Genomic DNA, 12255 nt, shown 5'->3' on the forward strand with positions numbered 1-12255 from the left:
TTTATAGGGTTTTAGACTCCAAAAAATTTACGTTTTCCTCCAGCTTTAGTTTTCAAGGACTTTTCTCTCGTACGTCGACTTTAGTTTCCGATGACTTTTCTTTCGTCCATCGGCTTAGCTTCCCTTGTTTGAAATTTGTATTTCACCATGGTTCCAAAACAAGTTTCAGATGAAAGAAAAAAAAAGTTCTAGTACACTTATTTTATACCACTCAAGTTCAACGCACAAAATTACAATTCTATGTTCAACTTTTTTTCGTTTAATTCTGCAAATTAATTTACAGAAAAAAATCCGTTTTTTTGAAAAGAAGTTTTGCGATTCGTTATTCCATATCGGCTTTTTACTTTCTTGCATAAACAATAAACGAACATACATGTTGATAATTGAAACACATAAACAGTAATTTCTTGTGTTTGTTTATGTGTATTTTACTCTCTTTTACTTTGACTGAGTTAATGACAAGTATTATTGCAAGGTAGACAACCACATGAGCTACGGCCGGTAACCAAATAGCCTCGGCGGTTTGTCAATTTCCTCGCCGTCTCGGCCGCTTTCTGCATCTGCTCAACATGTTGCTGCCTCGCCGTAGCTCTCCAATCTTCTGCTCTCCGGTGCACCATATCCATTCTCTTCATTAATTTCTCCTCTAAATTTGATCTCATCTTCTGTATTTTCACCTACAACAATAATTACCACCCCAAATATCACACATTAATTATTTAAAACTTCATCACTCAACTACATTTATGGACTATTAATTATGATTATATAGCTAGATAATTATGATTAATAGTTAATAATTAAATTTTAGTCTCCAAATTCTCAAGAGAGGAAATTACTAATTTTTTCACATGGGACTTGCACAAATTACAAGTACGACTATCATGTAGCTACTACATAACCACCAAAATCGCAGACATTAATTCTTGAAAATTAATCATTTCAATATAGCTACATTTATTTTTAAAGTTTAATCCAAATTATGTAGCTAGATGATAGATGATTGATAATTTAATCTAAGACTCCAATTTCCCAAGAGAGTAAATCAATCTTTTCACATGGGACTTGCACAAATTACAAGTACAGGCTACAAAGATGTCATCCCAATTTTAAAATTAGAAACTCAAAGACTTTTGCCTAATAAAGCAACAAAGACTAGTCAATGAAACTAAGTAAAGGACTCCGAACATTACTCTAATATTGGCGCGTGGCTCCACAATTCCGTTAGAACATAACAAAATCCGTATTTCTACACCGTATATCTCAACAAAATATACGTATACACATACACATACCTCAAGCTTTCTAGATTGAGCTTCGGCTTTAGCGTTTTCAAGATTAACCCATGCTTGAATTTTGGCCTCTTCTCTTTGATACCTTCAAAAAAAATTCAACTTTTCAATTTTCATAATTTCATCAAGATTTTTTTTTTCACCATCGTCAAGATTTTAAGTTCAGACCTTTGACAAAACTTGATCTTGTCGTCTTCATCATCCCATAAAGGAGCTTTAGATTCAGACACACTTCTCCTTAACTCACTCTCCATATCGAAATGTCTTAAACTCTTCGATATCTCTTCTTCTTCTTCTTCTCTCGAGTTCCAATGACTCGTCACCGAGTAACAATACTGACTCGTTGATGACCCACTGAGTCTAAGCTTGTCTTCGAACTCGGATATATCTATAACGTTTTTGGTTTCCGTTAACGGACCAGACAATTGAGAAGGCGTGTTGTGTCTCGCTGGAGAGGAACTTTTAAACGGCGTGTGACATCTTGAAGTCGTTACACTTCCTATTGGTGTCATCTCTGTTCCCATGTCTCTGTGTTGAACTTGAGCTTCCTCGTACCGGAGAAACTTGTCGGAATCTTTGAATATAAACCCTTCCGTTGATGGAAGAATCTGAGGAACTTCGTTTGCTAACTTATCTAAAAGAACACAGAACTTTCAATTCATCAAAATGATCAAAACTTTTCAAGATTCTATTAGAAAAGTTTCTTCTTTTTATATACCTTTAAGGATAAGATCTTGTGGAGATAATGAGACAGATCCATGGAAACATTCTTCTGTAACCCTAGATTTCTCTGAGTATACAACTTCCACCTACAAAAACACATTCTTGATTTCAATTTTACTGCTACATTCTCATTTAAAGATTCGAACTTTATAAGGGTTCTTGCAGAAGCAAACCTGGTGTTTAAACCCATCAAATTGGTTGTTTTTGAGAGAATGTGCTGGAGAGTCATGACCAGAGGAAGTGACCCATTTCTCAGCATCAATCCATTTAGAAGGGAAGTTTCTTCTTCTACCAGAGACATTGCTACTGAAACTGAAGACTCCTCTACCTGGAGTACAAGGAGACTCCATTAACATCAATCTTCTTTGTCCATTGCTTCTTCCTTCTCCAATGCTCTTTTGTGATGAGAAACTTGGTCTTCTCTCGTTTACCATCTCATTGCTGCTACTACTGCTTTGGTTTGATGAAATTGGAAGTGACTTGATGAAATCTGTAGTTTCCTTTAGATTGATTCTGCTTGTAAGTGAGTCTTCTGCAAATGGGTTGGCGCTAACATTTGAGTTTTTCTCCTGTAAACAAACAAACAAAGAGAGACTCAATTAGAACAATGAAAAGAAGATACTTTCTGAGTTATGTAATCAAAAGACATTGTGTTCTTTTACCATATTAGGGGGAAACAGAAGCTGAGTTTGGGGATGGAGCTTGGTGTTGCTGTTTCTTGTGAAGTCCATGGAGTTTTCTTTTGTTTTGTTTCTACCACTGTTGGATTATTTTGGTTTAGTTGTTGTCTGCATCTAATGTTGTTGTTATATTGGTTTTAGAAGAGTGATGAAAGAGAAGTTGTAGGAAAATGGCATTTGCTTTTTAGATGTCTATAGAAGGAAAAAGGCTTGACCAGTTTTTCAGAGTAGACCATTATAAAGGGTACTAGTTTTATGAAATAGCAGTACACATTTAGATTTTCATTATTCTTTATTTTTTTGTTCTATCATTTTCAACTTGTTGTTTTATACTACTCTTTAGATTCTGATATGCATCACTATAAAATGACAAAATTGTGGATAATAAACAATGTTTAAAAAGAAGAAGATGGTAGAATGGCTAAACAAACAAACAAAAATAACAAATTCTAAAACAACATAAATTTTTCTGATAGTTTACTTTAAACTTAAACACATGTTTGACTCTAAGAAAAATAAATGTATATTGTAATCACTTTAATCGTGTTCTCATTTCATATATACAGAATTATGGACTTATATTGATAAATGATAATACTAGTAGCAATATAAGTCCTATTTTTTTTTATAAAAATAGATGTCGTGTTTTAAAAACAAGAACTTAAACTTGTTGAGTTAAACCATGGTTGGCTTAATAAATTGAAGGATATATATCAAACTGAACTAAATAGATTTGGATAGTAATTTAGTAAGCAGAAAGAATTGGAATAGGTAAGCCTTTTAACAAAAAAGAGAAGAAAGAATTGGAATAGGTGAAGAAGATAACAGTAGAGTAATTAGAGTAGTAGTATATAGAGTGGTCATGGACGCTTCACTCTTGGGAGAAGTACGAATGCATCAAAAGATGTGGCCCCTGTCTCTATATTCGTAAAATGATTATCATCACAATATCATATAAAGGCCCATGGGTTAATAAAGACTATAAAGGGCCCGTAGAGTGATCTCAGAAACAGCTTTTCTTATTATTTGAGAAGTTTTTTTTTGTTGTCTGCTAAACTTGTAAATAACATTGAAAATGAAGTGGAAGTATTACAAAAGCATTACTTAAACTAGAGTAACCTTGGCCAAAAAGAAAATAAAAAACAAGGTTACAATACTTAGAATTGATGATAGAAATTTATCTGATCCAAAGTAACATTAGAGATCTCTAACGCTTCCGAAAGCGCCTTCCCGTAATGGTGTTGCGAATCTCGATCAATTATTTGAGAATATCCACACCAAAATCCATATATTTATTTCATAAATAAAAATGTAGATTGTTTTGGTATTCAAGACCAGATCTGATTTCTCCAAAAACTTTAAAACTTCGGGTTCAACTGGTTGAGCTATTCCATCTCAGGTAACACCGTAAAAAAACAAGATATTTTTTTGCACATGTTTCAATCATATTAAAAAAAAATGCAAGATCTTTTTTAGTTAAAATTTTGTATGTGAACAAATGAATATTAATTGCTAAGTTTAGTTGACAAAAAAGCGTTGACGAAAGAAAAATGCTAAGTTTCTGTGAATGAAAATGAAAAAATAAAAATATCTAAATTTATTTGCAAAGATAGATTTTAGAGAGAAAAATCTACACCACAATTTTCAAAATATGATTAAACAACAACTTATAACATCTAATATTATGAATTATAACGTATGGACCTGATCCTGAAATGATATGGACGTAACTTGAATCTGTTTCTAGCTTTAGCTAGTTTGTCTGCTACTCGATTATTACACCCATCAAGTTTGACATATTTCTGTCTTTTCTTCAACATAAATCACAAGCTGTTGCTAGCCACCTTCAATGATGATCAAACGGATTCCCTGACATCAAAGACATTGGTAATGCGTGAAGGAAACTGAAATCTTTAGCTTCAATAGGATTTACGCTCTTTGATATGTCCAATAGATGAACTTCTTGCAAACATGAAGACATCTAAGTCGTCTCGAGCTATCCAACCCAAACCCATTGGAGCATTATTTGCTTCTTTAAAACTGCAATCGTGGTTGCATTTTCTCCATCCGTTAGATGGGTGGTGCCAAGTTCAAGTTGTATTTGCCTGATTCGTTGTAAGGGAATGTTATAGATCGTTTTGGTACTTATCTCCTGGGATATTCACATTCGTCCACTCTTTTACACCGTCTCGTACCTTTCTCACATCCGCTAGGAGATTTTTATATATCCTGAAAAATTCAAGTAATTTTCTTAATTTCCAAAGTATCTCCAAATAGGCCAAAATGTGAAAGCAACGACTCAACATTGTCTTCTAGGTTGCAACAAGTATAGTTTAATTAATTGATGATATAGCGGGACGTTGGAAATCCTTCAAGCAGCCAAAATATGTGACCAATTGAAGAGGACGTGATGAATTGTCTCCCTAACTTGGCACCATCGTTAGCAACATGGGGTCAATGGTTATTCCTATAGAACTTCTTTTTGTGCACTATCATATCAAGAAACTGTCAGCATTTACCAGCAACGAGAATGCAAATGCAATGAACCGAAATGGACGACCATTTCTAAGCTTATCAACTAATAGTTCTATTACTATATACTATATTGTATGTGACGATGTGCACGATATATATTTTTCTAATACTCGAATCTCACACGTGACAACGACCTTACGTGTATGTACGTGTTGAATAGAATTAAGATACGTTTTATAAACTTCTCTTATCTCACATATTCAACATGTGGATGAAGATCTTCGTATTTTTTATTTTAATTTTTATGATACACCCATAAACTGAATTATTACTAGCTAGTAGAGGCTATAAATACGAAGAAGATATCTATATATATACTATCTATCAGTGCCAAAAAAAAGTTTTTCAATATATGCAAATATACAATCCTATTTCTCCGGTGAAAACCATGGTGAAGATTTATCCTCACCTGGCGTTTCCGGTGGATATGGACGTCGTACAAGACAAGATTTTGCCCTACTTAACGACGGAGCAAGAGAGGTTCACGATTTGGATGAAATCTTTGGTGTTCAATAGCAAAGGCTGCACAGTTTTTGATTCCAAAGGAAACTTAATCTATCGAGTGGATAATTATGATTCCAAGAGTTGGAGTAATGAAGTTTACTTTATGGATTTAAACGGCAAAATTTTGTTTACTTTACGTCAAAAGGTAATACTAAACATTTCATCAATGTTTTCTAAGAATTTATAAGTTCCTATAATTATTATTTTATTTTACCTTGCAAGTTCATTTTTGTTGTGTGCATGTATATATATAGAAACTGGGATTCTTCAAATCTTGGGAAGGATATAACTCAACCGGGACCAGATTTCGACTAAGAAAGATTTTCAAGATTTTGCCAAGAGAATCATCTTCGTCTTACAAAGTTGTAATGGGATCACGCATAGTTGATGGTGATCAACAATCTTGTTATAAGATTGTAAATCGTGGATCAGTTTTCGCAATCAAGGATGGATCGGGAAGATTAATGGCAGAAGTTAAAAACAAACTATCGGATATTAGTGGTTTGGATCTTGGAGATGATGTTTTGACAATGATGGTGGAGCCACAACTAGATCATTCTTTAATAATGGGTATTGTTATAGCTTATAAACTTACCAAATGTAAATTGTGATAATCAGGTGGTAATCTTGAAGGTAAGCATGTTTTAAAGCTAATTAAACGTTGGCATAAACCCCAAATATCTGGCTTGAAATTGGATATTGAAAAGATTGCACCAGAATGCGGAGAAGCTCGGCATCGTTCATCCTCATAAAAGTCAAAACAACCAATCAGTTCTCTCTTTTTTTATATTTTGGTATGGAAACCTAATTCTCTTACTTAATATTCAATCCATTCTTTTCCTCCAACTTCTTCGTAAATGGCGGATGAAACTATAACCCTGTTTCAGCTTATTGCCAAACCCGAACCGCGCACCATGGAATAGTACTGATCCAACGAGTATGTTTGAACAAGCTCAAGCTGCCATTCAATCATCGCTATCATGACCGTGATTACTCGTTTTCCCGGTCGTGAGAAGACCCTTTAAGCGTGATTTTTATACGGATGTATGTTTTACTAATACTAGTACCAATTCCACAACATAAACCAAAAGTGTTTTGAAATTAGGGTCATGTTTCTGTTAACAATATCTTTAACTAGCTGAGTTAACCATAATTGAATTACTAAAATATTTATCAAACTGAATTAAATAGATTTGGATGGTAATTTAGTCAGCAGAAAGAATTGGAATTGGTGAAGAAGATAATAGACTAATAGTAAAGGGGTCATGGAAGTTATACGAATGCATGAAAAGATAATAGAGATATCAATCATACGATTTTATTAAACTAAAGGACCATGTGATCAGATTGTAATTTGTAATAGCAGAATGAGCCATCTCATATTCCATACATGGTTTTAAATAGGCTTGTCCATTTCGGTACTGTTCATATACTGTATGTTCCAATTTTTATCCCATATTTGTGTGTTTAAAAAAAATAAAAATAGCTACTTGAAATTGTTTATAGAATGAGATATATATATGTATTATTCGTTTGGTTATTCAGCTTTTATAAAATTAATGAAAATCATCTAAATATGTAAGTTTTTCAGAAATACCCGTATCGAAAGTGACCTTTAATTTAACCGTCCCGACATCAAGCCTTACCCAAATTAGTAAGAATTTGAATAATAAATTTTGCTACTTAAATTTCTTGAACTCGTTCCGCGACCCAAAATTCTCGTCCCTATCTTATCGAAAATTGTCATGAATGTTTTTTGTTATGTGAATTACTTGCTCTCGATTTATGTGTTATTTTACTGTCCTGATATCAAGATGTACACGCCTAGTTTTAAGTGGCAACAACATATAATTTCTTACGCATGTTTCAATTTTCAAACACAAAAAAAACGTAACCTGTGACACTTTGACATTATTTTTTGGGTATGCGAATGAATTGAAATTAATTTATAGTGTTCTAGAGAATAAAAGAAAGTGCCCTAAAAGAAATGATATCAAATTTATTTGCAAATACAAAGAAAAAAAAAAACACAATTTTTGCAAATATAAACAATAGCTTTTACAGTTAATCTTCCTGTCAAAACATTCTTTTGTGCAGTATCATTCCGATAAACTGTCAGCATTGGACAACGGATAGAACACAAATGGAATGGACCACAACTGAAGACCGATTCTAAGCCTAGCAACTAATAATTTGAAGTTATCTTATTATATTGTATGAACAGTTTTTTCAATATTTTTTGCTCTATTAATCGAATCTCACAATCACATTAGTCACGTTACAACGACCAGACATGTAGTAACAAACAAAAAGGACCATACATTTTTTTTTGTTTAACAAAAACGACCATACATGTTATCGCTACATGATTTTCTCTGTTATTTTTATTTTGTATCTCACATTGAACATGTGGACGAAGACCTTCGTATATATATATTTTCTAATGACACACCAAAAACTGAATTACTACTACTAGTAGAAAGTATATATAAATGCGAAGAAGACATATAACTATCATTCAGAGCCAAACATAAAAAAAAATCAATACATATGCAAATATATAGCAACAACCGAACGATGAGGACCAAATTTTCACTTAATCTGATTTCTCCGGCGAAGAACATGGTGAAGATTCATCCTGACAAGGCGTTTCCTGTGGATTTTAGCGTGGGAGAAGGCAAGACTTCGCCGTACTTAACGACGGAGAAAGAGAGTTTCACGATTTGGATGAGATCTCTTGTGTTTCATAGTAAAGGCTGCACAGTTTTTGATTCCAAAGGAAACTTAATCTATCGAGTGGATAATTATAACTCCAAGAGTTGTAGTGAAGTTTACCTTATGGACTTATACGGCAAAATCTTGTTTACATTACGTCAAAAGGTAAACAATAAAACATATCATCTTATGTTCTTATAGTTTTCTTAAAAGTATTTTGTTCTAACTCTTTTATTTTCTTGGTTATAGAAATTGGGATTATTCAAATCTTGGAAAGGATATAACTCAACCGGGACAAGATTTCAACTAAGAAAAAACTTCAAGATATTGCCAAAGGGTTCATCTTCATCATACAAAGTTGTAATGGGATCGCGTATAGTTGATGGTGATCATCAATCTTGTTATAAGATTGTAAAACGCAAATCGGTTTTCACAATCGAGGATGGATCAGGAAGATTATTGGCAGAAGTTAAAAAGAAACAATCAAATATCAAAAGTTTAGATCTTGGGAAAGATGTATTAACAATGATGGTGGAGCCACAAGTAGATCACTCTTTAATAATGGGTATTGTTATAGCATATAGTCTTCTCAAATGTAAATTGTGATAATTAGTAGGGGTGAGATTGAACTATTGTGTAAACTTTAGGGTCGTAAATGTAAATATACAATTTTGGAGAGCCAAATGATAATATTATTGTTAATGAAGTTCTTAAAGCTAAATTAAATGTTATTACAGGCATGAGGCATAAACCCCAAAGTCTCTAGCTTGAAACTGAGATTTTCGAAGAATTCATCAAAATGTGGAGAGAATCGGCTTCGTTTATCCTCGATAAGCATCAGAACAACAAACCCATTTCTCTAACTCATTCAATTGATTCTCCTCCACCACCATCTGCTTCAATGGCGGATGAAAACCCTAACCCTAATCCTATTTCGGCTTATTACCAAACCAGAGCGGCGCATCATGGAATTGTGACTAGCGAGTGGTTGGAGCAGGCTCAAGCCGCGGTTCGACGTTACCCTGATCGTGATTCCTTAGTTTCGGGAAGACCCTTTAGCGTGATTGAGGACTTTAATAGTTGGAGACAGCAACCTGATTTGGCGGAGGCTGTTGCGGCGATTCGTGCTCTTGCGGCTGTTATTAGGGCTAGTGAAGCTACTACTATGATGGAACTTGAAATTGAACTCAAGAAAGCTTCTGATACTCTGAAAGTAAGAGACTTTCTTCTTTGTGTTGAAATTTGGGTTCTGAATTTTGGATGACTCTGTATTGTGATTCAATCTTTAACGAACTCTTAGCATTGAGTATTTTGGTTCATGCCCTGACGATAACTTAGGATTAGCTTGCGGCGTAAATGGTAGATGTGATCATCATCGTGGCATTGCATTGACTTGTCGAGTTGTGAATTTTGCTTGGCATTATATGTCCGAGTAATCTCTGCATTGTGGATTTTATTGATGGTGTTAAGAATCTCTGGTTGCTCTATTTGGAAAGATAGGTTGAAAGTTTAATCTTTTTGGATATCTTGATGCTGATGCTTCTGGTTTTACTTCACTTCTTCTGTGATGCTATACTTCTTTGAAATATTCTGTTTGTTTTGAAATGAGCAATTGGTTGTTTCCTTTGATTTGAGTGTCAGATTGTACATTTGAGTCCTGCTCAAATCGTAGCTTTCAGTTTTTAATGAACATGCTATTAGTTTGCAACTTAGCATTGATTATTTTGACAAAAAATCAGGTTTAGTTTGTGTCAAAATGGTAGATGTGATTATGGCATTGCATTGACTTGTAGAGTTCTGAATTGTACTTGGCATTTCTGCGAGTTTCTTGATCGCTAAGACTCTCTGGTGGCTCTAAAGGGAAAGATAGGTTGAAAGTTTTATCTTTCCTGGATGATGTGTTTATGGTTTTAATTTACATCTTCTATGATGCTATACTTCTTTGAAATATTATGTCTCTATGGAAATTGGTAGCTGATGGATTTCGTTAGTCCTGAGTGTCAGATGGTATTATTTGAGTAGCTTTCAGTGTTTTCGAGGTAGAACTCTAAAAATGTAAGATTGTCTTCATGTTTCAGTCATGGGACACAACGTCGATATCCTTAACAGCGGGATGTGATCTATTCATGCGCTATGTGACTCGAACATCTGCTTTAGAATTTGAGGACTTCAACTCTGCGAAATCCCGTGTGCTTGAACGTGCTGAGAAATTTGGGGAAATATCTTGCAAGGTCAGTGTTCTCTTCGAACGGGAATTGTTTACATAAATAGTTAGTAGAAGAAGAGTTTGAACAGTAACTGGAAATTTTGCAGGCCCGAACGATAATTGCAATGCTTAGTCAAGATTTCATATTTGATGGGTGTACTATTCTGGTCCATGGTTTCTCCAGAGTTGTGTTTGAAATACTAAAGACATCAGCGCAAAACAAGAAACTCTTTCGAGTGTTGTGCACAGGTACTTTTCTTAAGACTTAGAGATCAATTGGATATGACATCTTCCAGTTATCTCATTCTGATTTTCCTAACTGACAATCACATTTCCGTTGCATCCGTGGAAACAAAATACAGAGGGAAGGCCAGATAAAACAGGTGTACTGCTAGCTAACGAGCTTGCAAAACTTGATATTCCTGTGAAGCTTCTGATCGATTCAGCCGTGGCCTATAGCATGGATGAAGTAGACATGGTGTTTGTTGGAGCTGATGGAGTAGTTGAAAGTGGCGGGATAATTAACATGATGGGAACTTACCAAATCGCCCTAGTCGCACAGAGTATGAATAAACCAGTCTATGTAGCTGCAGAGAGTTACAAGGTAACCTCCCAAAACTTTAAAAGTTTTAAAAACTTGATTGCAAAAACATCAATGATCCATCATCTTCTTTCTTGTTTTCTTGCAAGCGAAGTTTGCACGGCTCTACCCGTTGGATCAAAAGGACTTAGAACCAGCCTTGCGACCTATTGATTTCAGTGTTCCTGTTCCTCCTAAGGTTGAGGTAGAAAGATCTGCAAGGGACTACACTCCTCCTCAGTACTTGACTCTACTCTTCACTGATCTTGGTGTTCTCACTCCATCTGTAGTAAGTGACGAGCTTATTCAGCTTTACTTGTAAGTGAAGCTGTCTAATTCCTATAGCTGGTCTGAAATCTCTCATTTTTTGTATAAAAATAAAAACAAAAACACCATATTTTTGGCTATACACAGACATAGTTTGTCTCTGATTCTTACTGCTAATGCACATTTTTTTTGGTAGTAGCGAGATCTTTGTGACTTGTCATCTTTACTCAAAATTTATCACCCAAGTTTCAATATATAGTTACTAGTATATATTATAGTATGATCATTTCTGGTTTTTGATTTCTTGATTAGAGATATGTATTGCTATATTGTTTTATTATTGTTAGAATCATTTGTGTTTTTTTGCAAAAGTATATATATCCTTTTAACACTTTAAAATGTTTGCACAAAAAAAAAAATGGTATGGTATGCGCTGGATATTGAAAAGTTGCAATTATTGCAGTGTAGTGATAAATGACCTATAATGTAACATGGAATATCATATGATTTGATGTTTTGAAAATGAGAGCATGAGAAACGTGATAGAATTAAAGATGGTAAATTCTTAGTATTATTTTAATGCTTGGTCTAAGTAACTACTCCCTCTGTTTCATAATATAAGTTGTTTTGGAACAATTTTTTTGTTTTACTATATAAGTTGTTTTCAAGTTTCTATACAAATTATATATTATTTTAATATTTTATGATTATTTATGTTATGTAGTCTCTTTTGTGATTAGTAGAATTTTTTAA

General features: G+C 34.0%; 4 protein-coding genes and 1 non-coding gene across 9 annotated transcripts; 4 read left to right on the top strand and 1 right to left on the bottom strand.

Annotated features, from left to right (window-relative positions):
• Window positions 1-304: 304 nt before the first annotated feature.
• Window positions 305-2953, bottom strand: AT1G53860 (Remorin family protein). 2 transcript variants are annotated; one of them, NM_104263.5, is made up of 6 exons: window positions 2678-2953; window positions 2189-2584; window positions 2011-2101; window positions 1461-1926; window positions 1296-1377; window positions 305-677 (listed from the first exon to the last, which is right to left on the bottom strand). In NM_104263.5, exons 1-6 carry the CDS (start codon window positions 2744-2746, stop codon window positions 453-455), a joined length of 1329 nt encoding a protein of 442 aa, NP_175789.2. In that variant the 5' UTR covers window positions 2747-2953; the 3' UTR covers window positions 305-452. The 2 variants fall into 2 exon arrangements, with proteins under 2 accessions (NP_175789.2, NP_001321281.1); NM_001333612.1 differs by lacking the exon at window positions 2678-2953 and having other exon boundaries at window positions 321-677; window positions 2189-2629.
• A 1241-nt stretch (window positions 2954-4194) lies between these two features.
• AT1G09635 lies at window positions 4195-4933 on the top strand. The gene has a single exon (NR_143508.1). It is a non-coding gene; the product is annotated as an uncharacterized misc_RNA (transcript).
• A 495-nt stretch (window positions 4934-5428) lies between these two features.
• On the top strand, window positions 5429-7248 carry AT1G53870 (LURP-one-like protein (DUF567)). Of its 4 annotated transcripts, NM_202292.3 has the most exons (4): window positions 5429-5879; window positions 5989-6270; window positions 6353-6528; window positions 6622-6870. In NM_202292.3, exons 1-3 carry the CDS (start codon window positions 5583-5585, stop codon window positions 6380-6382), a joined length of 609 nt encoding a protein of 202 aa, NP_974021.1. In that variant the 5' UTR covers window positions 5429-5582; the 3' UTR covers window positions 6383-6528; window positions 6622-6870. The 4 variants fall into 4 exon arrangements, with proteins under 4 accessions (NP_974021.1, NP_001319216.1, NP_564642.1 ...); NM_001333613.1 differs by having other exon boundaries at window positions 5432-5879; window positions 5989-6528; window positions 6622-7248; NM_001333614.1 differs by having other exon boundaries at window positions 5437-5879; window positions 6353-7181.
• Window positions 7249-8207: 959 nt separating this feature from the next.
• On the top strand, window positions 8208-9133 carry AT1G53875 (LURP-one-like protein). The gene is made up of 2 exons (NM_001333615.1): window positions 8208-8614; window positions 8699-9133. The coding sequence occupies exons 1-2, from the start codon at window positions 8285-8287 to the stop codon at window positions 9053-9055; spliced, it is 687 nt and encodes a 228-aa protein (NP_001323282.1). The 5' UTR covers window positions 8208-8284; the 3' UTR covers window positions 9056-9133.
• Window positions 9134-9161: 28 nt separating this feature from the next.
• Window positions 9162-11722, top strand: AT1G53880 (translation initiation factor eIF-2B subunit alpha). Its single transcript, NM_104265.4, has 5 exons — window positions 9162-9662; window positions 10528-10680; window positions 10763-10904; window positions 11018-11259; window positions 11351-11722. The coding sequence occupies exons 1-5, from the start codon at window positions 9249-9251 to the stop codon at window positions 11555-11557; spliced, it is 1158 nt and encodes a 385-aa protein (NP_564643.3). The 5' UTR covers window positions 9162-9248; the 3' UTR covers window positions 11558-11722.
• The last annotated feature ends 533 nt before the right edge of the window (window positions 11723-12255 follow it).

Source organism: Arabidopsis thaliana, assembly GCF_000001735.4.
Source record: "Arabidopsis thaliana chromosome 1 sequence".
Classification (NCBI taxonomy): Eukaryota; Viridiplantae; Streptophyta; class Magnoliopsida; order Brassicales; family Brassicaceae; genus Arabidopsis; species Arabidopsis thaliana.